The sequence below is a fragment of the Sturnus vulgaris genome, chromosome 3 (assembly GCF_052056855.1).
Source record: "Sturnus vulgaris isolate bStuVul1 chromosome 3, bStuVul1.hap1, whole genome shotgun sequence".
Classification (NCBI taxonomy): Eukaryota; Metazoa; Chordata; class Aves; order Passeriformes; family Sturnidae; genus Sturnus; species Sturnus vulgaris.
This window is the reverse complement of record NC_142245.1, coordinates 85,735,335-85,760,872: the sequence shown is the minus strand read 5'-3', so window position 1 is coordinate 85,760,872 and position 25,538 is coordinate 85,735,335. Positions and strand designations below refer to the sequence as shown.

The window sequence follows — 25,538 nt, the reverse complement described above, 5'->3', positions numbered from 1 at the left end:
TAAATTATTTTTAGGTAGAAGACATACTGTACACACTGAGCATCAGCTGAATATAATTAATTTGAAACATTATCACTGTTGATCTTGCAGTCCTATTGTATTTTTTTTTTCAGTTCTGCATCTTGCTGGCTCCTATCACACCCCTTACTGTGAGATCTTTTCCTGTTTTGCACGTGTCCTGTTTGTTATCACCATATGGTAGTTAGAATTTCAGTAGCTTTGCTCTGTTTACAGACCACTGTGCTTTGTCATATTTTTGCTACTCACCCTGTATTGCCATCTGATACCTATCATCTGTTTAACACATTGGATGCCAAAAATACTCAGATTTCTTTTTTTTTTTCCAAATGCATGTACGAGAAAGAGTGCTTCAGAATGCTGTTTTGATAATCATTGCTCCCAAGTAATTTCCTGTTAATGTTGAACGAGGACCCATACCTCTCAACTTCCCAAACTTTTTACCAGGTGCCAGCTGACTGAAGGGATATATTCCAGCACTGAGGATTTTTTTTTTTTTTTACCTTATGTGCATTGTACCATTTGTAGCAGACGATAGGGTGTTTAAACATCTTTTCCCACTTTGTGATTATACCAAAACCAATATTGTCAGAGTATAGCAGGGTCTATTCTTAATCTGGTTGCTAATTGCAATTTAGATAGGGTTGCATTAAGGAACTGTTTTTTAAACTGATTCAATTGGATAAATTAACTTTCTTTCTCATGTGTTGCTTCAATAATATGTCCATTGGTTAGTAGTTCTGTATTCAGAACAAGAGAGCTTAGTACTTGTGCCTGTGTGTGTGATTTTATGTAGGTGCAAGTCTGTGCCTCACTTTTAAGAACTTTTCCTTAAAATTTTCATTAATCTTTTTTCCTCATTCTGTGATTCTTAAATTGAGCTTTTCTTCTGTGGCACCCTGCCTCCCCACCCCTATCCTCTTCCCCTTGCCCTGCTCCTTTCTTAATATTCTGAGTTTAATGGCTGGCTGGTTGCGATTTGATGACCATCCTTAGAAAAAAAAGTGCCTGCAGTAGCATATTATGTGATTCAATAAATTAATTCAATAAATTGAAGAGAACACTATTTAATTATCTTTCACATCAGTCTGAAAACAGATTAGGTTTTATCTGTTCACAAAAATTTGATTGTGGTGAAGTTTAGCTTAAATAAATGATATTTGTATTCCATAATAAAATGAAACTGACGTTTTTGAAGAGAAAATAAATCGAGTCATTCTTTACTCACATATTGAATGTATTTTAAGGGACATTTGCTGACAGAGCCACTTCACAAAATAGTATTTTACTGCAGAAATTTCCTATGGAGCTCAGAGATTCCAACTTACAGGATCACTCCATGGCATTGAAGTGTTATTATGGCACCTCAAGCTGACATAGGCCAGCTTGTTCAGGAGACAAGCTCTGTGTGTCTGTTATACAACACGGGGAAGAGAGTGGGGTGATGGATTAAATTCAGTAATATTTAAGTGATCAGGAATACTGGTGATCAGTAATATTTAAATAAATGAGGAAAATGAAGACATCACTTAGTCTATTGATAAGGAAAAAATTTTATGGGACTTCCCAGCAGTCTTTTTAGAAGTTTTTATAAGAGAAGCTTGTTTCTAACATACTTAAGGGCTTGTTCTTTTAAAAAAGCATCAGTGTATGAAAATTATTTGTATCTGTGAATGCAGTAATGTAAAAGGATATGCCCTGTAATGTCACAAATGGTACTAGCATGGCTGGGTGTCTCTGGGATCTTTGTTTTTTGCCATACATCTGCACAAAACCAGTTCTTCTGTTATGCTATATAAAGAAAATACAGAGAATAAAAACATTTCACTGAAAGAACAAAGGCAAATAACCCTAATTAATTGCTTTTAGTATTTTTGTCTGTCTTCTCCTCATGTCAGAGTAAGCCCTGATGTCATAATTTAATTAAGCCTTGCATAAAACTACTTTATATATCAAAAAATATCAAACGAAAGAACCACATCTATCTATCTATCTATCTATCTATCTATCTATCTATCTATCTATCAAATAAAATTTATTGGTGAATAGATCTTTTAGATCTTTGTCTCTGAAACAGCTGAGAAGAGAGGAATCTTGATCTTACTTCCCAGTTTAGTAGGGATTAAATTGTAAGAGTGTTATGAATTGAAGAGATGCTGGAAGGTGGTCTCCTTGCTGTGGTCTGATAATGTGGGTATAGACAGTAGAAAATTTCTCAGGCCTTTTTTACAGTGGATCTTATGGTGAATATTAAGCTTAAAATTTTGGGAACTGAAATTCAGTTTTAAAGCAATGTCTGTAGAAAATCAAATCCAGTTTTAAAACAATCTTTCTTGCAAATCATGTTATTTCGATTTTGAGTAAGAAAAGCCTTTTTTTTCTAAGGGACACATATTCCTGATAAAGTCACAAGCAATATTAGCATCTTGTACTATGCTAGAGCTTTATTTTTTAAAATGCTCAAGTTTGACAGTACAGATGCAAGAGATGCTCAAGCTCGTACTTCTCCTGCAGTCAAATCCTCTTCCTCAGTTTCTGATTTTATTTTATTTTATTTTATTTTATTTTATTTTATTTTATTTTATTTTATTTTATTTTATTTTATTTTCCTTCTTGAGTTTCCTGGGCAGATTGACTGTGTGGTTGCATGGGTATTGCTGTCCCTTGGTCATTATGGCTGTTTTTTCTGCTACAGGTATTTCATGAATAATGGCAAATAAAATAATACCGCCATTTACCTCTGCAGTTTTGTTACATGAGTAGTTTCAGCAATCTTTAAAAAGCTGAATGTGCTTATAGGTCCTGTGTTTATTAGGTAGACAATGGTTGGCCTGAATGTGTGTGTTAATGCTGCAGTAAGAATGGGACTGTAACACAGTGACATTTCTATAAACCTTTCAGGTGTTGTGTTTGGTAAAGTTCAGGCTGCTAACAGCTCTGTGTGTATGAACTCATGAAACCTTTTGGACTTCCTCACTTGGTGGCAACTCCTCAGAGCAAACCAGCTGCTCTCCTGCTGCCCTGTCTGTGTTAGGAGAGCTGAGTGGTGAAGAAATTAAACAGGAAAATGCAGCAGAGCTGTGATGGTTGCGGGGGAGAGCTGATACTGGTGAGGTTGCCCACAGAGGTAAGAGGTGTGTGAGAATGGCCACACTGGTTATGACCAAAGGAAGAGGCATTGACATGTTGTGGAGTATTGTCACCACCCTTCCACTGCCTCCAGTCAAGCTGGCACTTTATCTATTGAGTTTGAGCAGAAGGCTCTGATTCCTTCAGTACTAAATATATCTCAATATGTAAGTGCTTTTTAATACAAGACATGCACAGTTTCTATCTGCATTCCTTAGCTATGCCTTTTTTAGTACTATTATGTGTGGTTTGCTTCGTTCTCTGGTTTCTCGTTTTTACCTCAGAAAGGATATCGGTCATTTGGGAGGAACTGTGGGAAGCTGGAATGTAAATTCCTTATTGTAGATATTGCACATTTTTGACTCACAGTTCTTCAGTTGTGTAAGGAAGAAGTCTGCTTGTGGGCTGTAGTTATTTAAAAAAACCACCAACAAATAGAAGTATATGAAAATAAAGTTTTCCAATAATCTACATTAGGAAATCTTCCAGGAAGATGAAAAATTGCATTTTATACAAGTTATTTAATGAGCTCATTTATATGCTTGCAGAAAACCTGCCCTAAGTAAAATGTTAACTTGAAAATGACTGTTCCTGCTGCTGAAAAGGCACCAGATAAGAGCCCTGGGAATAAACTGCAGCCCACACCACTTTGCTGATGTGTCTCTTCTCTGATGTGATGAGCAGGGACACTTTCTAGACAAGGTGTGGGACTTTTTTGCAACAGCCTGTACAGGCTTGTGAGGATGCTGCCAGGTAGTATGTGCTTGATAATAGATTATAGGAAGGAATTGGAAATAAGACAACTTGTATAGAGCATGAAAATATCTGTTACATCTGCTACATGCAACTCTCCAGTGGAGATGGCCAAGTCTAAGTTCCTATATGAAGTCTGTAAGTTAAACCTTTGTCTTGGCCAAGTCTGAATTTTATCATGATTCTTATAATAAAGTGTTTTGTGGTTTTGCTTCTCCTGGACTGGTGTCATGGACCTATAGGAAAATGCTAACAGTCATGAAAAATGCATTGTCCCTCATGGACATGGAGAAACTAAGTATATTCCCTGAGGGCTGGAGAGCAAAAAGTAAATTACTAGAGTCATCACATGATGAAAAGAAATTAAAAAAATTAACTTCATGTATTTCTGAATCATGTTGGGAGATTGGTGTTACCATGTTGCCTGGAAGTACTTGTCATGGACCATAATCCTTCTGAGTGGGCGTTTTCACATGTGCAGAAAAAAAGGTGATCTTTGCCACGGGGGCAGCCTGCACTGTATATTAGGCAAATAATAGAATAATAAGAATAGACAGGAGAGTCTGTGTTGCCTGACCACTTAAGTAAAAGTTCTAACAAACTAAAAGTTCTACTTTTGACATATCTAATTTTTGTCCAGATCTTTGCAGGTATCAAGGTGAAGGAGAGTTTTAAGGAGGATAATGTGATAACAGTGGGGTTCTTAATATTCCCATGCTAGAGGCAACAAAGTCCTCAAAGACCAGTTTGGATGGGGCTTGGAGCAACCTATTCTAGTGAAAGGTGTCCCTGCCCATGGCAGGGGGCTTGGAACTAGGTGATCTTTGAGGTCCTTTCCAACCCAAACCATTCTGTGATTCTTGCTTGAAAGTTTAACTGAACAGAAGCATCTCAGTACTGAATGAGAAATAATAGGCAGGATGGAAATTGGTTGTCAAAGTCTTTGAAGGTGAAGATAAGCCATTTATGTTTTATGCAGTAGAAAAGAAGATTCATCGGAGGAATACAGAGAGGGGTAAAATAAATTAAATTATATTTGTTGCAGAACTGTGATTAGACTATCAGACTGACAGGCTTGCACTGGCAGGAAAAGGAATTGAGGGATGAGCTGGTGATAGCTGAATGTTTAAGCTGGAGAGATACGAAATCAGCTAAACTTCAGTGGTGGGGGTTTTTTTGGGGGGGGAGTTGTGGGGGGAGGTCTTCTGGGGGTGTGTTTTTTTGTTTGGTTGGTTGGTGTTGCTTTGGTTTGTTTTTATTTGAAAAATTAGTCCCCACAACTTATACAACAGTTTAGGTGAAGGTTTAAGTAGGTCTGAGTCCAGTGTATAGCACAGTGGTTATTGGTCCCAAGTGCAAAACAGAATGCAGAGGGTGGTAAATTGTGCTGGACTTAGAAGGAAATTTTTATTTCAATTTATGAAATTTGGTGTACAGATCACCCTTGACAGGAGTGAGTATTTGTGCCAAACACTTCAGTTTGGAGAGAAGGGGACAAATGTGAGGTGGAGAGACAGACCTGTGAGTTACAAGCATGGTGAGATTTGTGTTTGCACCAATAAAACAGGGAGGAAGAAGAGATCTTGGCATGTGGAAAAGGAAAGGCTGATGCCCAGCAATATTAAAGTGATTGCTGGTGAGGTGAAAAATGTCATGGATGGCAGGTGAACATCAAGTTGGGAGAAAATTGAGTTGATCCATAGTTGTGTGCTGAATGAACAGTGGAGAATGAAGAAAGCTTCAGACCAGGTGAAATCTGGAATTTTGAGGAATATTCATTGTTTTTATTATAGGATAGAGAACATACTATATGTTGTCTATAATAACTATTTTGATATATTTATTAAAACTATGTAGGAGTGAGAGACAAGACCTACAGGAGATGTGATTAGGGAATGGTCAAATGGGTGTAAGTAACATCAAGGAAAAGTGACAAGTTGGACAGTAGGAAACAGCAAAGGGACTAGAAGCAATCAGTTTGTGCAGGAGAAAATATAGATATGGAAGACTCTAACTCTACCATGGCCTTTTTTTACCTCTAAAGATTAGTTGATTAATCATATTGCTACCTGTTTCTCAGCTTATGGAAACCATGTCTTACTTGCCTTTGATTCTTAAAACAGCACTTCACACTGAATAAAAAAGTACAGTAAGAGCATTAATATAGAAATATTAACATCCAAATTCACAGAAGTCCAATATTTTTCAATATGAGTACATCCTGCAGTTATTTCATCTTTATAAAATAACCAAGTATTGCCCATGCTAGAAAAGCAGCACACCCCCAAACATTTAAAAATATCCTGGACTTGAAATAGACTAACACAGTAACATTGCCACATCAAGAACTTGGGAGCTTGAAGAGTTAGATATCTCTATATCTCTAGATATCTCTATTCAACCTGAATTTGTCCTACCTGTACAGAGGGTATACATTTTAATAATGGATTTAGATGTCGTGGGATGATTAATGAAGTAACCAGAAAATATATCTAGACTTCTCCACTAAACTTCAGCTGTTTTTCTAGTCAACACATGCTAGATTCCCCATAAACGCCTCATTTCCCTTTATTCAGACAAAATTATCCACAGCAACTTGCTAAAATGTTCTGTCTTGACTTTGTTGTTTGAAGTGTGTATTCCCAAAACCCGTGACAAGTTGACAGCTTTTCCCAGCTGAGGTGCTGGTGGGGCTGAGGCCGAATCCAGCCTTCCCTCTGGAAGCCCCTCTGGGAGATGGGTGCCTGCAGTGCTGGCAGACCAGCAAAGCATCCGCTGTGACTGCGGTCATTCCAGCTGTTACAGAGCAGCTGGACAACGTTTTTTCAGGTCACAGCTTCAATGGAGATGCTCGAGGATCACCAACAGGTTTTTGGCTCTAGCTGTTGCCTTCGTGGGCATGCACAATATTGCAGTTTGCATTTTAAATTATTTATTTATCATAAAAAAAGAATGCCAAGAACAGAGCTCGGTAAAACGCCTGCTTATCTTATGGAAAAACTTGTCTGAGCTCTGTGTGATGATGTGTTTGTGTGGCGTGGGTGAACAGGACCAAATACTGCATTTTACTAAGTTTTTTTCAGACATGCAGTAGCTGCTGGTGGATAGTTACTTAAGGCTATGCCGCTTAGAAGGCGGCACTTTTTCTACTAACATGAACTCATGACAGGGCATAATATTTTTATAACATTACATCAGGTATTTAGTTTCGAGACTGAACCACTTGAGTTGAACTGGGAGAGTGAAAATACGATCTGCATTGCCATCTACTGGATTTCTAGGGAAGTACGAAATATGATTTCATACTGCATTTAAAGTAATTTAAAATGTAACTACTTGAAAGAGACAGAAATCTTTATAAACTTTTTATAATATCTGTGCAGACAGAGCATATATATGCAAATTCACTATTTTGTAGCTTTCTACTCTTCAGCATATATGTTCAAATATTTTAGATAGGTATTTAAAACAGCAAAATAGAATTTAATATATGATTTCAAGACAGCAAAGGAAGCAACGATATACTCTGTTTAAAATTACAAACTTGGACTGTAATTTCAATGATTAAAATTATAAGAAATTCAATAAGAATATAAATATATATCTTGGTCCAGATCCAAAGAACACAACAGTATAAATGATAATTTTTCTGTGGCTTGATGTAACACTTTTTGATTAGTCAATGTTATAAATGGCCTCAATGTTCATTGTTTGTCCTCCTAATTATATCAGTGAGCTGTCTGAAAAATTTACATTATGTAAGGTATTTATCACAAATATTGTCCAAGGCTTAAAGTTTTTGCTAAATGAAGTATATGAAGATGTGAGTAAAGCTTTGAAGAATTGCCTATCAGTATTTTTTTTACTGGTTTACACTGTCAAAGTAAAATAACGAATATTCAAATGAAAATATGGTATATGTGTAGCACAGCTGAAGCAGGGTTTTTTGTGAAATGCCTTTGAAAAAAAAGGAGGAGGAAGCCATCATGTTTTCTGGGAATAAAAAACAGTAGCAACCTAAATATATCTTGAGTTATATGTATATTGTAAAAGTGAGCGAGTTGAATCTTTCCCTGTAGACATGCAAAGTGTGTATTGGTTTTTGTGTACTCTGGGTGGTGATGCTCACCCCTCTTAGGTGCAGTAAAGTCCCAAGCAGCTCAGTCTCTTCCAAGTATTTTAGCAACAGGAGAATGTGGTTTAGTCATAGGAGATGTGATGTGCCCAAAGATTCTCCCATAGTGGGATCTTTTTTTGCTCATGCATCTGTGGCACGCCTGTGAGTGTGAAATAGCAGCACCCTCCCCAGACACGTCAGCTCGTGTGGATGCAGCTTTTTGTTCAGACTGGTGGGAGGTCTGCACAAGTGAAGCACTGCAATAATGTCTCAGAGTAAGCTAATCCTGCAGGTGCCCTTCACTTCGGTAGCAGAACCAGACAGATGTTTGGGTGCATGATGAAAAAATCACATGGGTATATGCAGATATGCCTCTTAGTGGTCTGGTTGCTCTTTCTCTCAGAATTGGTATCTGCTTCAAGGGTCTACCAAGCCATTATATCATCTGCTGTTATGTCTTCAGTCTAACCTTTTGGTGCTTGTCTACGTTAAGGAATATTTAATTGATTTAAATTTTCCTTGCATCTGATGAAAATGTGCTCAATAGCCTGGAAGTTAAGGACCAAATCAAAACCCATCATCTTTATTTTAGTTCTTGCTTAATACTTAATATACTTCTATATATGGCAAAACTATTGAGAGGGATTTGCTGCAACCATTATAGAATAGCCAGAGATACAGCTTTTTCCTCAAAAAGGTAGGAAAGGTGGTTAAAAAAAGAGCCAATTGAATCAGACCTGCTGTGAACTGGGTAAGATTCTTTCTGCTCTGTGAAATGTGCAGTCATTTTCTTCAATTCCATTCTTGCTATAGATAAAATGTCAGCATTTCCTCAGTAGTGCCATGTATGATATGCAAGATAAAGATTTCAAACCCCTCAAAATAAAATGTGTCTTACATGGATTCAGAAATTTAAAAATTTATGAACGAGTAATACTTTTTTATAAAAAACTTTAATTTCATCTCACTTAAATTTTGTCCAGTTTGTGGCAGGTTCATTTACCTCGTGGTGCACACAGAAGGACAAAAACATATTTGTATTAATACTCTTCCTATGCTTCATTTGAGATAGGAAAAGTTCAAATGTAGATTGTCTAATTGGGAAAGAACAGGAAAAGGGGCAGTGCTTGCTGTTATCTTCCCTTTCCATGTTTGTGAACAGCCAGGGCTTTTGGTTATACTTTAGTGGAGGAGAACTGAATTTAGTTTCCATGGTTTCATTTTTAATAGAATATTTGATGTAATAAGAAACTTACCTACAGACCTCTCCATTATTTAATTGCATTCTTTAAGTTGGTTATTATAAAAATTCCTGAATGTCTTCAGTTGTTTTTATGCATTATAAGTGAGCAGCTGTATAAGATAAGTTAATTCATATGTGTAATCCAGTTATATGGCCAAAAGTATTAAGTTTCTTCAGTATTTTGCTTAATTCTTTGACCTACTTTTCTCATCTTACTCAATACTGCAAAGGTTTTTTTAAGCAGGTTAGTAAAAAAATAAAACAAAACAAACCCCTTTGCTGCTTCTGCCAAGCTTTTTATTTGCATAAAGAATTAAGTATAATGCATCATGTTTGTAGTTAGGGAGAATAGATTATTTGGCTGCTTAGCTTTTGCTGTTGCTGCATTCTCACTAGAATGCACCCATGTGAAGTTACTTGTTTTAGTGTGAAAGCTGCTTGATTTATGTATTTACAAGCAATAATATTCCTGTCCAACTGAATTATGTGTATTTTGCCACAATTCCTGTGAGTTAAGGTGAATTGTCATTTTTTAGCCTTGAATATCATGTTAAAGCAAAAATACCCACTTCACCAAAAAAGTATTTCATACAAAGAACACGAATTACTTACATCTTAAAACTCCAGACAAGTTCACCACACACCCACTCACACACGCACACACACCCACAAGCCCACAGAAACATGGAATTCTGACACTAAAAATACACTGGTTAAATGGTGTGAGTCTCAGTGCTAATTAAGGAAGTAGGTAGCTCAAAGCAGAGATAAAGGATATCACCAAGACCTCTATAGACAACACACCTGCTGTTTCCATTTATTAAACTCAAGATTCCCTGTTTCTATTCACAATCTGTGTAGTGGCTCATGATTTTAACATGTTATCCATGGAGATGTAGATTTGAAGCAACATCTGGAAAAGCCTGAGTTCTACATAGCACGGTGCAAAGACCAAGTTTTGCCCTTCTGGAATCTCCTCCCTAGGCTGTCTCAGGTCTTTTTGAGCTGTGATTAGGAGGAGAGTCTGTTGTGTAGCAGCAGATGGTGGGCATAGGGTCCAGTGTGTTTGTTATTTGGGGCAGCTGGAGGAGAAGTGCTGCTTCTTTGAGCACCAGTCTTCATCGCTGGAACCTCTGTACATGCTGATGCTTCTGTATGCTCCTACAGCTGAGCTCTGTAATGAGGGATAGCAAACCTTAAGTAGTCTCTCATATTTAACAAGAGAAAACACAAGATGGTTAATATATAAAATTGAATAAAAAGATGTTCTCATATTCTTGTAAGGTCAGTGTCATCGTAGAGCATGTTTTGAAATATTTGTTACGTGTGTTAGTAATCTAGATTTTTAAAGCACTGAAGCTGGAGATTGATTTGCATATTTTGATTACAGCTGATGTATAAATTAAGTTGGTTATAAAGATGCAAATTTGATCACGCAATTATTTCTTTTCAGTACATGGTAGGCATTTTTGTTTATATGCATTTGGATCAATTGCTGGTCAAGTGAAATGATTTGCTTGTAATCTTTGAAGTAAACCTTCGAAAATAAAGATGTCTATAATTTTTTTTCCTTTAGATTGCCTGATACAGTCTTCTGTGTGCAGTGTGTATTTGATATGAGGTACATGTAATATTGTTAACAGGCCCAGAATATTAGGTAGAGTTTCAAACTGAAAGAAATGCAGAGCAATATTCTTTCCTCCTATTCGTGCTATATAAACTTTTTTCTCATCTATGCAGGAGGTTGCATCAACAATTTGAAAGCTATAAAGAGCAAGTAAGAAAGATAGGGGAAGAAGCCCGCCGTTACCAGGGAGAGCACAAGGATGATGCTCCAACATGTGGAATCTGTCATAAAACAAAGTTTGCAGATGGTTGTGGCCATTTGTGCTCTTATTGCCGGACCAAGTTCTGTGCTCGATGTGGAGGTCGTGTCTCTCTGCGATCAAACAATGTAAGTCTTCTGACGTGTACTCTTAAGAAAAAGCCTCCTTGACATTGCCTTGCTGCAGATTGTTCACCTTAAGTTTGGTATTTCATGCTTCATTTTACTTAAGTGTTTCATTCATTGCTTCATTATGAGGTGTGTATCATACGAGTGAATCAATGTAAAATTATGCAAGTAAAACAAATGTATTTAATGATTACCAAGGTACTTGGGAATCACAGAGTTAATTAAAGCAAAAGAATAATAGTGTCTAGTTCTGTGGAGTGACAGCTTGCTGCAAATATACTTGTTTTTCATAAAATAAAAGAAGAAACCCTTTTGCTCAGGTACAACTCCACATTAATAAATTCTTATTGAAGCCTTATTTAATATTGCATTTTTTTATTTTTATAGAGCTTTTTATAAACATTTATAGTTTTCTTTTACATTAAATCAGTCAATTTTTTGTTTAAAAACCCCCACTTTTCTTGACACAGGGAAAGTGTTACACCAATTTATTTAAAATTTATTTAAAAATAAAACTTCAGATTAGTCTGATTTAGGCATCCTACTTTCAGGCAGGTGAACTGAATAGTTCTTCCTGTGATGAGTTAGCTGCAGTAGCTTTCCACAAAACCAGATGATATCCAAGAGTACTCTGGTCAGTCAGTCCCACAAGCCTCTGACTGCTCTCTTGTACATGAGCAGTAGGATCTAAATTTGGAATGCTTTCATCCAGTGGTTATTTTTAGCTGGTCATCAAGGACTATGGTGTGTTATAAAACATTTTACACATCTCTTTTTATTACATGAATAGTTTTGTTTTCTGCCATGAGATGAGGCAACTTGGCTTTAAGATGCCAAGCTTTTATAAATTTGTAGGTGCTCTTGGTATTAGCACAGATTCACTTAAAAGTGAGTACAGATTTTATAGTAGATAATAATTTCCACAAGGGAACTAGTTTGTGACCTTTTCACTTTCTTTAAGATGGACATCAGTTGAATAGGCCTTCTGAAATAAATTTCATGCAAACCAAAAATAACCCCTCAAAAAGATGCATTTCATGGTTATTTTAGAAGTTTTCCATAGCCTCAATGTACCTGTGAGTCCGTTAAATTAAATTCACATTCTGAAGAAAACTGTATGGGTGAATGTAACGAAAATTTGCATGTATCAATATATTAGTAAAAATAGATGCATGACTTTGTATCACCTGTAGGTGGTGTCGTTAGAGCAAGTCACTGAAAATATAGTTTGCTTTGATGTATTACATTATTCTATTAATGACTGCATGTGATACTGCTTAACTTTATTAAAAAAAAAAGTTGAATATATATTTTAGCCATTTTTCACTCACTATTTCAAGCCACAGAAATGGAAGAGTGTCATTTCATTTGTAAGTTGCATTTTGTTTCTTAAATTGTTTATGCTTCTGTGGGTCAGGATAGGAAAACATGTTTTCAATATATGCAGTAATGTCATCTTTTTATTTAAAGCTCTTTTTTTCCTTAATTTTGTGTTTTTGTCTATTCATAGAGAGTTATTAGCATTGCACTTCTTTGAAATCTGTCTATTAATACTTGCCTATTTTATTCTTTATCTCTTCTTTTTTTCTTTTCTCTTTTTATTCTGCTTCCTTGGATGCTTTCCCAAAGGAGGACAAAGTGGTTAGAATCCATGCTTTTTATAATTTATTATTATAATGTTGTTAGTTAACTGGGATACATATTAATGTGAAAAACTGAACTGAAATTTCATAATCATCCAGAGGGGAGGGGGGAAAACAGGAATCCTGACACCCAGGCCCTATACATCCCTTAGCTGAACACAGGCCTAAAGACTCCTCAACAAGGAAACCCAAAACTGTTGTCAAAATTATGACAATAGAAGAAATTAAGAACTGAGATTTATTTATTGGCAAAAAAATAGGAGAGCCAATAAAGTGTAATACAATTTTATTTCATAAATACATCTTTAGTTAACAGTTTTGATTTTTTGTGTGCGAGGTCCTTCAATCAGCATCAGGAAATCTAATTTAGTCTTTTAATTGTAATTTTGCATTGTTTTATATGGCTTCCTGTGTTTCACTTCAGGCTGCAGCAGAAATTTAAGGAATTCTTGTAAAATCAGCTTTTTGATTTGACATTTTGCATAATATATAATAGGCAAACAAACTGACATAAGTATAGAGAGCAAGGTGGAGTCCTTTTTGAATGGATAGTTATGATTTCAAAAATCTGCAGAACTTTAAGGATCTAGTAGAGGCATATTCACCAGTATTGCCTATGCCTTGTCTCAAATAGGTGAGGGTAGTTTCCTGCTCATCTCTGCACTCTGTGCATTGCATCGGGGCTGGCAGTACTTGAGCAGAACAGTGCATGTGCATTTACCACCTCTTCTGGGGCAGCTCTGCAAAGGTGCTAGTCCAGAATTTTAGCTGGAGGATTAAGTGTGGAAATTAGCTAGCTTTTCTGGCACCTCAGCTGAAACAAGTGTACATTAATTACAATCCAGTGTAGTTTTTGATGTGTTCTTTCTTGAGTTGTGCTTGTGATATGAAGTGGTGTTATGCTCCCATTTAAACACTACCATGCCTGTAACCTGAAATTTAGTACTGTTCAATACCTGGAGAAAATTATTTCTATCACATTTGAGTTTTGCAGTAGGTTTTTAATATGTCAGTGCTACTCTGAAGATGTATTCTGAAGACATCTGACTCATTTGAATTGTCCTAAATTCAATTAAATGCATCCTTGTTATTTGCACTTGTCTTAGTTTAGATTTTCCTGAAGGTTTCGGTTACTTTAGGTGTTTAATACCAGGCTTCTACATGCCAAGAAAATGCCTTAGTAATAATGTTTGAAAATAAATTCTATATGGTGTGATATAGCAGAGCTACAACTCTTGAACAGCTAAAAGGTTAATGGTAGTCAGAGGGAAAGTATCCAACAACAAATCTTGAATGTGTGAGAGACAAACTTCTTTAAAGTACAATTACTTTAGCAGTGCCTCTCTCTGAATGTTAATGGAATATATAGAATTAAATAGTTTCAAAATATTAATACGTACCTAGAACTAACATGTTTTATAACAGAACAATTGGTATAATTAAAATATAGCAACATGAGAAAAATATTATTTCTTAATTATTTTGAGTGGCTCAATATTCCTGCCTAATGTATGGCAAGTTTTATATCAGTAAAAACTTCAACAACATATTTATCCCTTAGTGTTTCATATTTATCCACACGAATTTTTACCACAATAAATTATATTAATACAGAACATGTGTGCCAAGTTTCTTCAGGTGAAGGGTGCATCATTTGAAAAGGATGATGAAGTGTCAATTACCAAAAGGTCAACTCAGGAAAAGTCAAGAGTTAACCTAGATTCGAGGTGTTTCCTGTACAGTTGGAGAATTTATGACACCTCACCTGAGGTGTTGCTTCCCATGCATTACCCATCTTTAACAAATACAAACTGTGATAGGCACAAAGAAAGTCAGTCAGAGGATGATCCAGGAAATGGAGAGCTGTTCATGTGAGAGAAGGCTAGAGAGCTTAAGGGGACAAGAGCTAAAGCAATTATAGTTGATGCAGAAAGTATGGAATTGTTATGTAGAAATGCAGAAAATTTAAACAATAAGAATAGAGGACAGTGAATACATGAGATCAAATGTGTATAACTTGGCCCTAAACACTCCTGGCTTGAAAAAATATGTTTACAGGCATTAAAGCCTTGAGAATTTATTTCATGTGGCTTACAGGAAAGAAAAAGAGCCCTCTAAAACTTTAAAGACTAAATTTAATGAGGTTAGGAAAGGATTTATGTGATGTGGTTGCTTGTGGCTGTAGGGCAATGTATAAGGTCTCTAAGGTCCCTTGCAGCTCTTGATTGTAGCTAAATATTTTAAGAATGTAATGCTTTGAAGCTGTTCTTGACCTTTTCAAGTTAGTGCCGAGTATTTCTTAAGGATTTTTTCAAATATATATAGCAGAACTTAATATGTTCTCTCCTCATTTAAAATCCTAAAGGACATCCCAAAACACCTTGTAGTGAGAGTTAGTAGGCATCCTAGGCTGATCAAGAAATGACTCCATTACACTTACAAAATTAATTAGCGATAACTGACATATTCTAGTGGCTAATGAGTTGCATAAATTTCAATGATTTTTGTTCTAATATGTCAAAATGCATACCCAAATATGTTTCCTAAGTTCTTTCATGTTTTTTGAGTGTTGGTTAGCTCTTTGCACTTCTCACCTGAGTTTGCTCTCCGTTCATATAGTTGCAGGCAAGCCACGTTTAATGGGTTTAATTCAATTTTATGTGAGATGACACTTCTATTTTGGCAGAATATTCTAGGTGGTTTTAGTTTCTTATAGAGGGCCAACACTTATAACTTCGCTTCCTTTTAGTTATGTTCTGTACACCAAGATTTTAATTGCCAAAATGGTAGTGGGTTCAAGTTACTTCCCTCTGTTCCACTCACTCTCCCCTGTGATGTGAAATATTTTGGATTTTAGGGCAGTGGAGAAAGCAAAATGTCCAACTAGTTGTTATCCATAGTTTGGTAAGGGGTGGGAAGGGTCCAACCTCAGTCCTTGTGATGGCCTGGCTGCCACTCTGTTCTTCCCTGCCATGGTACCACAACCTGGTAAAGCAGAAAAATGACTGAAAATACAACTTTTTTTCTTTCCTCATTCCTGTAAAACTTTTTCACAGTATTTGGTTAGGTAATGCAAAAATATGTATTTCCTTTGTGATCACTTGAGACGTGTTTCTTTCTCCTGATAGAAAAGGAGATATATTTTAGGGTGCAAAAATGAATGAACAAATGTAGTTTCTTTGGGTCAAAATTCAAGTATTTCGTGAGGTGCTGTGGGTGTATTGAACTAAGTGAAATTTGTAGGACATTGACAGATTTAGGTGGAAGATCCATGATTAAGCCATGTAATTATCCATAGCAATCAGTCTACCATCGTACAGGTTTCGTTAGGATTACTATTTTTTATCGTATTTCAAATGAAAAAAATTGGGAGCAAATGATAAAAGTAAATTTTGTCACAATTTTCCTGTATTTTGCAGAATAGAGCGGTTTGCTTTCTCCTTTTTCTATTTACATATGTAAAGGACACCTGGTAGGAAATCTGGATGTAAAATACATTATAAATATATGAGACTTTATTTCACTGAACTTAGTAGTATGTGGTTGCAGAAAATAATATTTTTAATCAGTGTAGTCCTATTTCTGATCTGGCTTTCACTGAGATTGTTTTCATTCTAGTATAATATCAGTGATTTATACTTGGAAAGAAATACAACTTGGAAACATTTCCTTAATTGTATGTCAGGTGTTTTTTTTTTTTCAGGGAATTTGACATTTAGTTCCTTTAAATTATTCCTAAAATTTGCTTACATAACGGGTTGCTAATTTAAGCCTTACCAACTTGACTACATATGCCATGCAATTCAGCTGTGTACAAATGCTTTAACAGAAAAGTTGGTGATATAGCCAGAACAAAATGTCTGGATTGTCAGGATTTTTTTTTACATCTCTTGAATAGAACTCTTAGGTCTAATTGTCTATTAAAAGGCCAATTTCTGTATGGTCTGACTAACACAGCTGTAGAACAAAACAAAGAAGTCCAACAGAAGGATGTAAATTACATAGCAAATTGCAAATTGATAGCAGATACATTTTCTCTCTGTGGCATTCAATATAATTTGTTTCCCAAAAGATATGAGGCTTATATGCATCATGAGAGAAGCACTGCTTTTCAGTAATGCCTCCCTAGAACTGCAGAAAAATTTAAAAATGCCAGCAAGAAACTGAGGAATTCTATTTCAAGTAAGGAGCCGATCACTGTCCTCTGCTTCTGGGGAGTTACTTTGCTTTCAAACAAGTGTGAGTGTATAAAATTTTTAAGGAAATCTCTAAAATTAGCTTGATCTTTACAAAGTTTGCTGAGGAAACGTGTTTGCCTTGAAATACAATTTTTATGGGGTCCAGCAAGCAAATTGATCGGCTCCTTTTTATAATTAAAAAAAAAAAAAAAAAAAGTAGGCAGATGATGCTATTGCTCTGAAGTTAACCAGATCAGAGTTTCTTAATTTAATAATGGGACCGTAGAAGTCACTAGACAGCTGGGTTTTTCTTCCACTATAGCCTTAAATCATCACTAAATCAATAACCACTTGATTAAGCTCTGTGGTTTAGTTTACCTGTTTGCCAGACTCTTAAAATGTGACTTGTCATGTGATTCTACACTTCATGACCAAGAAAATATATTGCCACTGCAGCCTTCTCCCTTAACCTATGATAAAGGGCTCCTGAACCCTCTATGTCTGTTCTTGCTGTTGTCATGCAAGCTGGGTAACAGTAATCTGTGGATACCTGACATAAAAAATATTGGAAATTCCATGTAACAGGGCCTAGAACCCCCCAAATTTTACTGCACTACAATATTGTTTCTTGCCATGTTAACCTATTTTTAGTCTTGTATTTTCAGTATTGTTTCAATTTAACTGATTTGAGACTATGAGAATTATTTTGAATGCAAAGCAATACCTTTGAGTGTAATAATTCCTTCCACTGCAAAAACTTGCATTAAAAAACATACAGGATTTCAAAGGTCAATTAGGCATTTCAGGAGAAGCTTTATTTCACCTACTCTTGCCTAATGTCATAGGTGTGTAAATATATATATATATATATATACACATAGTATATGTATGTATAAGCATGTATTGTATAGATTTTTCATAAGTGAATATACATGCATATCCTACACGTGCATCCTACTACACAGCCTAATACAGGAAGTACAGGGCAACCCAATTTTTTGACCTTTGAAATCTGTTAATGATTCAAGGTATTTAAATCACCTGAGGAGTTATATTTATGCACCCATTCATCTGGGACAAAAGGAGATGTTACACCATAGCAGTCACAGAATCTCAGAAGGACTGAGGTTGGAGGGAGCCTCTGGAGGTCATCTGATCCAGTCCCCCCTGCTCAGGCAAGACTACCTAAGGGAACTTGGTCCTTACACTTTGGAATATTCATGTGTCTTTTGACTTGCAGGGTGAGCAGTGAAAAATTCAGAGATATTTAATGTGATTTTTGTTACTTGTTTACTTATTGTAGCTATACACTTTATAGGCTTACACAAAATCTCCTTAAGTTCACTTAGGGAATAGTTCTGTGACTTACAGCTTTGGACAAATAAATTTCAGAATTTTATTAATGAATTTCAAAATCCTTTAGAAAGAGCACTAACATTATGATGATGTTTTTCAGCTCCGTGTTCAGAGAGAAATAAAAACCAAAGCTACCAAATCAACTTTAGGCTTTTTATTTCTTTCAGTGTAGTATTCTTATCATTTTAACGCTCACAATCTCACATTCTGTTTGGTCCGGTTTGGTTGATGATATAAAGCTGAGGAGCAAGAGCAGGAGAGCCTTCTAGTGGTTCTCCTAAAAATATTGTGTATCCTACTTGCTCAGTTACTACCTGAGGTGTGGGAGATCACTGTTGAACTCCATTGTGATAAAAGCTGCTTTTCCAGATGAGATACAGCACTGTCTGTGCATCTTCCTAGCTGACTTGGGCTAGGCTCACTACAAAGACAGAATACAAACTTTTGAAATTATTTTCTTTTTTTGTTGTTGTTTTTGTTCAGAAGTGTACTTTGAGTTAGTATTTAGATCTTGGCTGAAATGATTTTATCGCACTTTTCTAATAAGTACTGGTTTCAGAAAATACAATATAGAAATATTTTAATTCACTTTTTATCAAATATGATTCATCCATGCCCTGAATATCTGTAAGTAAAGAGATGGGTTTCATGGTCTTGTGTAAAGGAAGATCATTTTAGTTAATTAGTTTCAACTGCAGATATATATTGAAAAGACAAGTAAATGAAGCAAGTTATAACAACTGAAATCTGAGCTTTTTTAGTCCAGTGCACCTTAAGAAGAAAGGGGATATTGAAAGAAAATACTGGTGGTGCAACACAACAGTAAGAAGTCATGGTTTCTGTTTGATGTGTTCATAAGCTCTAATGTAATCAATACGATCCTGTAGACTGTACCTTTATAGAAGATTCTGATCCCTGTGTATCCAGTGAATACAGTGAGAAAAATGACCAAGTATGACATTATAGATTTAATATGATAATGTTTACATATCTGGTGTAAGGTAAAAGGAAAAAAAATGAACAGTTTAAACCAGACACAATTATGATCATCTTTAACTATTCAGAATGTGTATACAATTTTATAAAATCAGGAGGAAAAAAAATCAATCAGTTAAAAAATTGCTAAAATTATGTATTTATATGCATGAAATAAATTTTTCTTTCTACATCTTACTGCTTATAGTTATTAATTCTGATAGGTTGGAAATACATTAGTAGTATTTGATCACCTTTTGCTTGCAGTTGTGCCATTAATAACGTGGATAGCTGTAATAATAGTGATATGTACAATTAAAATCCTAATTTTGAATGGAGCATTTCTTCTTTAATGAGGGTTTTTTTTTAAGAGGAACCTTTTATGAAAAAATCATTATTGCTGAATCATTACTAACATTTTCATAAATATTAAGTCATATAAATATTTAAGGATTGTACAGTAAATATGTCAGGTTTATATATTTTTCCAGATATTTGGGAATAGGGTTGGCCAGCTACTGGTAGGATGCCTGTTTAGATTGATCTGTGTAGATGATAATTTTCATATAATTTTTAAATTTAAAAAATTTTCAAAAATAGTAACTCCAGGAATCTGTTTACAAGTCCTTCAGTTCTTCAGTATTTCAACTTGTTTCCAGTAATGTTACAATCAGTAGAAAGCCTTAAATCCCTCCAAAACCTGTAGATAGCAAGCTGAAGTTTCACCTCTGAGATCATTATGCCTATTTGGAACTGTTCTTGCATCCTTTCAGTGTATTAGGCACATTTAATTGTGTTAATTTTCCACAATGTACTATTTTTTCAAGTAATTTGATTAATTATATGAATTGCTTTGAATTTATTGTTACCTTTTGCTAGCAAGTCAAATCCAATCTCATTACTATTAATACTGGACTATTGACTTTATGGTGTCTTCAAATCCAAAATTCCACTGGCATTTTCATTGCCACATCAAATTTGCTATTGCTATTTCTGAATTCAGTGTGCCCTATTGCATTTCAAATTAAGCAAAAAATTTACTTTGCAAGGGATTGTGTATTTACTGTATTTCTGTTATCTTCATGTTTGTCATGGAATAATTTTTTACTTGTTGGCACTGCAGAAATCATAGAAGATATTAGAGATCTCTAAACCACTATACACCACATATAATAAATGTATTATTATTTTTTACTATGGAATACAGAACTAATAAGCAAACACACTATCTTAATAAAGAAGATGTAGAAAAAGTATCTCCAATGTTTTAAAAATTAAATTTTAAGAATGTGGTGTCCTATAATATTTAGCTGCTTAGTTGTGCTAGAAACTATCATTTTTCAATTTATAAAGAAGTCATCTTGGAGTATTAAAACATAAGTTTAGAATAAATGACTAATCCAGAGACTGTGACTGGTATAGGTTAATTTAATTTGTACATGCCTGCTAGTTTCTCTGCAGATATTTGTTGTATCAACATGTTAGGGAATAAGTTCATTTCTTTGGGTAGATTTGCAGCTCTTTGAAATGAGTGATCTGCAGGGTTAGTGGAGGACAGTGGGGAAGCCTGGGGAGTCCATCTGCATGAAAGTGGTGTCTGGATATATCCCACTTTTCCAATGTGCTTCTGTATGGCAAGTCTGATCACTGGAAATATATTTGTAGTGTGCAGTGCTTTAAAGACAGAAATCAAGTAAAAATGCCATTATTACTGTTGTCAAGCATATAATGTGTGTTCTGGTGTAGAATCAGATGCTTAATATACTCACCCAGCACTTGTTCATGTGAGAGGTGGCTTGTCAATGAAGGAGGCATCTGTCAGACAGACCCCTGAATGTCGTAATTTTGAGCTATTTCTTGATTGCTTCAGGTAAATGTATCCAGAATTAACACATCTATTTCTGGGTGGAGAGCCACATAACAGTGTGCCATCTATTGGCAAGCCAAGGGAGGTGGGTTTGTGTTTCTGTTATTTGCAGTTTTAGTTGTGATGCAAAAAAAAAAAATCTGGAAATGTAGAAAAATATTATCTGGAAGCCCTCCTTGCTGTGGAGGGCTGAAGAGAAGGGATCACTTTACAAAGACATACCAGGCAGACAAATATTTCAAACCATCTAAAATTTCATCTAATTCACTCAGAAGAAAGAAACCTTCATATCTCTTCTGATTGATGCTCCAATAAAAGCTTAGCTTTAGAGACTACAGGCACTTTTTATTTTCTTTTTTTTTTTTAAACCCCTCCCTCAAAAACAAAGAGGGAGAACAGAGTAGCAAACATGCAGATGTCCAGGGATGTGTTTAGGCTCAGGAGACTTGAAGAAGTGTGTTCTTCTGTGGGCTGCTGGAGGGGGTATGGTGCACCAGCAGGGCTGACTGCTGATGTCCCAGCAGAGCTCAGTCAGAAGTGGTAGTCCTGTGGCAGCACCTCGTGGGACTTGTTTTTATCTGAGCAATGCACCTTCAGTTTTTTCAGCAGTGACCTGTTTCCTATATATACTTGGGTATATTTTATTGCTAGAAGACAATCAATATAGTATCATGTCCCTTATTTCAAACAGTGCCCAGCTGTGGTAACTGTGGAAAGTCCTCTTATAAAATGATCCCATAAAATGGAAGATATCTTCTAATCATGCATCATCCTTCTCTAAAAGACTTGAGCTTTTGGCAAACTAACCACATCCCCTTGTTCAGCCTCTGAATACATTTGTTCCCTGTGGAAGACAAAAACCAGCTTCCAGCTCCCAGGCATGTGAGAGTGCACTCATTTAAGCTCAGGTTGATTTGACAGCCCAGTGTGTTCCCCTTAAGCCCAGCAAATTCTTTACTTGATCATTTTATTTCTTCTTGGAATTTTTTCTTTCAGCTTGAATCATTGTAGCCCTCATTCATGTAAGATTCTTCTATGTGATGGGATTTTTAACGTGATATGTGGGGTTAGGACTATGTGTGACTTCTAATATGTGAAGTGTTCATAGCTATTTACACTGCTGAGGCAAAATTGTTTGGTTTTAGTAATTTAGAAAATAACACAGGAATGTTAAGTAGAGCTACATTTAGTAAACTGAATCCTTGGGCTATTCTGGCACCACAAAACCAGAGGTATTTTTAGCCAAAAAGAAATCTTACTGCAAAGAGAGATTTGATAAGATTTTTGACCTATTATGTATTATGACAAATCAACAAGTAGCTGAAAAAATTCAAGAGAACAAAGTAATTATGAAGGCTAAATGTAATCTGTGCTCTCTTGCTGTTTTGCTTTTTGTCATAAATAACCTTAATCCTCATCCAGGATTAAAATTCAGTGTATTTTTAGCCATGTAATGTCCTAGATAAAAATGCTTCCATCTATGTTTTTATATATTTTACATTCTGGAGAATTTAGTTATTTTACTTAAGGGATGGATACTTCTGCTTATACATCTCCAGTGCTGCAGTTAGAGAGGACGCAGGATAGTTTGTCATACATATACCTAAAGTACATTATTTTATTAAGCATAATTGAAGATAGAAATGTATATTTCATGCAAGGAAATCTATAGAAAAAGTTTCTGTAATATTTTGTGAGTTTTTTTGAAGTTTCTTTAATATAAGGACCCATCTGGAAAGCAGCCTTCCTATGGAGATAAATTAAATCTCTCTCCAGAACTGTGATTATAAAATGATATAAAGTATCTGTTACCAGTTGTTTAATGACTGGTCAGAGATTAAGTGAAAATCTGGACAAAATGTAATCTGAATTTCCTTAAAGAGCAGATAAAACCTAATAATTTTTAAAATCCAGATTGAGGTTTCCAAAAAGCTGTGTGTTATTTAGGCCAAAGTTTAATCATGTCCTGTGCAATTTCAGTATTCCAGCTAAAACACCTGTCAACTAACTTGCATGCAACAGGTTTATGGAATCTTTGGAATATTCTATTTCTTATTAACTTGTCCATAAAAAACAGGGTCCTGTAGCAAAACACTTTGTACTGATGAGTTTTGGGAAAGTTATTTGGGATATTGCATTCTAAAAAGTTGAGTATTACTGAGAAGTGCAGATTAATCGTGGAGATGAGCAGATGTTGCTGGGACTCTGTATAAATAGATGAGCATAGGGATGATGGTTGTGTTGTCATGACTGGAGGAAATTTTTGTGTGTTGCTGGGATTTTAATACTGGCAGTGTAACTTTTCTCTGTGACATGTGGTAAGTGATGAAAGCTCATACCTGTGCGTGCATCAGCAAAGTTAATCTTTCTCTCTACTTTTTCTTCTCTGACCAAGTAACTTCTACAGAGAGAGGGCAGTTGAAAGTTTATCAACAAACTGCTCTTTAAGACTTTTGTCAGCCTGACAGCTTTATCCCTCAGGATTATTTGGATCAGTCCTTTTAGCTGTAAAGAAACCTGCTTTTCAGGGATTCATCTCACTGCATTTGTGGATGGGTCAAGAGACCACAGAGGCAACTTCTTGCCTATGTAAGTTTAATGCAGCAGAAAAAGCAACAAGGGAATTAATCTGAGGAAGATTTAATCTACTTTATGTTTTTGTTTTTTGGTTTTTTTGCCCCCTAAGCTTTCAGCATAGATATAAACATACTCTTGTAAATGTCCTGAGTTACAGGTTATACCCCTTCACTCCATGCACCTGATGTTTTCCTAATCAACCAGTGAGTTTTTAGTAGAGCCTATTGCTCGTGTTGCTCTTGATCACTTGTGTAGACTGTTAAAGGGGACACTGGTGAAGTGTCCAAAGGAGATTAAGTCAATACATTTACCAGCCAGACTGAGCAGGAATCAGTTCCAGATGAGAACCCTTACATTATATGTGAGCTGGGTTTTCATCATACTTATGGGGGGAGATCTGTGTGCCCCAGAGTGCTTCACCTTGCTCTGAACTAGACTAAATCAGCTCCACTGAATCTTTCTCAATTGTGGCTCCTGTTTAGCCAGGAAGAGCCCCAAATCATCAAGTGTCCTTTAAGGTACTGCAGAGTTTTACTGTAGCTCCCAGCAGGTGCCCCAGTGAGGGTGGCTCTCAGGAAACACCCACATCCTACCTTACAGCTCCACGCTCATATTTTGGAAACCATAGGGCACTGAAGGTAGAAATGAATGCCAATGTTGAGGCAGTTGAATCCTACAATAGATTTTCATCAGCTCCAGTAGGAAATCGTACAGCAGCAATGGGCTGTAGATGCATTTAGAAACCTATATTTAGTCTTGTTTCAAATGAAATTCTACACGCTCAGTCTGAATATTCTGTGCAAACCTACGCATTCTCTCCTCTACAGGCAACCTGACAATTCATGCACCAGATGGTTTTTTTTAGCCTTTTGTCTCCTACATGAATTGACCTCTTTAAAAGAGGGTATATGTATGGTCTTATGCAGTCTGTGATATGTGGAAAGTTGTGAATATATTCTGCTGGAGAGAGTTCAATTTGGCTTTTTTCCCCTACATTACAGGCAGTCACTGACAAGAAAATGTATGTTAGTGAAAATTGTACTAACCCACACTTAAATTTTCAGTATTTTATTTAGGATATGCTTATTCATGATGGTAAATTATTTTCCCCTTTTTGAGTATAATTCATAGGCCTGTGAAGTCCAAAACTGTTTTTTTACCTTTCAGACCATGCAATGTGACAGTCATAAACTCTTGTTGAAAATTTGCTATACACAGTCTTCAGATAATGAGAATGGTAGAGTTCAGCTGAGTACTCAGCTTCATAAAGATCAAATCAGCTAAGGGAATAGAAAGCCTTAATTAAGTATAGAATGTTTTATCTTTCTTGAGGGTAAGATGGTGATTGGAGAAAAAACAAGTTGGTCTAGTTGACGTAGGAGAAACTGCTTCTTTTTGTAAGAAGAGGGTGACAGGCAGATAATTGGATACAAAAGGCAGGTGCAGTTAGCCATGCAGCCAAGCCAAGGAACAAGCCTAATGCTTCAAGCTACACAAATTTCAAACAGGTTTGACAGGCAGTCTTATGCTAACCTAGTGTGTTTTTCTCAGAAACTGTGCTCCTGTTGAAATGCTAGAGAGAGATGTATATTATCAAAAGTTACTGCAGCAAAAGCTTTATGGAATCTCAACATCTGTTGCGTACTGCTAGGTACAGTTCTCTCTGGACTATGTGCCTAAATTTCCAAGTTATCCATTGAAAAGAGAGTTGAAAGCTTGACAGATCTG

General features: G+C 35.8%; 1 protein-coding gene across 44 annotated transcripts in view; it reads left to right on the top strand.

The window, feature by feature from the left end:
* RIMS1 (regulating synaptic membrane exocytosis 1) overlaps window positions 1-25,538 on the top strand; it is a 311,085-nt gene that overhangs the window by 101,132 nt on the left and 184,415 nt on the right. For 40 of the 44 annotated variants that reach the window (XM_088162183.1, XM_088162189.1, XM_088162205.1 and 37 more), the window contains 2 exons: window positions 11,001-11,214; window positions 12,844-12,855. In XM_088162183.1, coding sequence (XP_088018309.1) covers window positions 11,001-11,214; window positions 12,844-12,855 — 226 coding nt within the window. The remainder of the gene's footprint in view (window positions 1-11,000; window positions 11,215-12,843; window positions 12,856-25,538) is intronic. The other 4 variants (XM_088162186.1, XM_088162197.1, XM_088162157.1 and 1 more) reach the window with 1 other exon arrangement.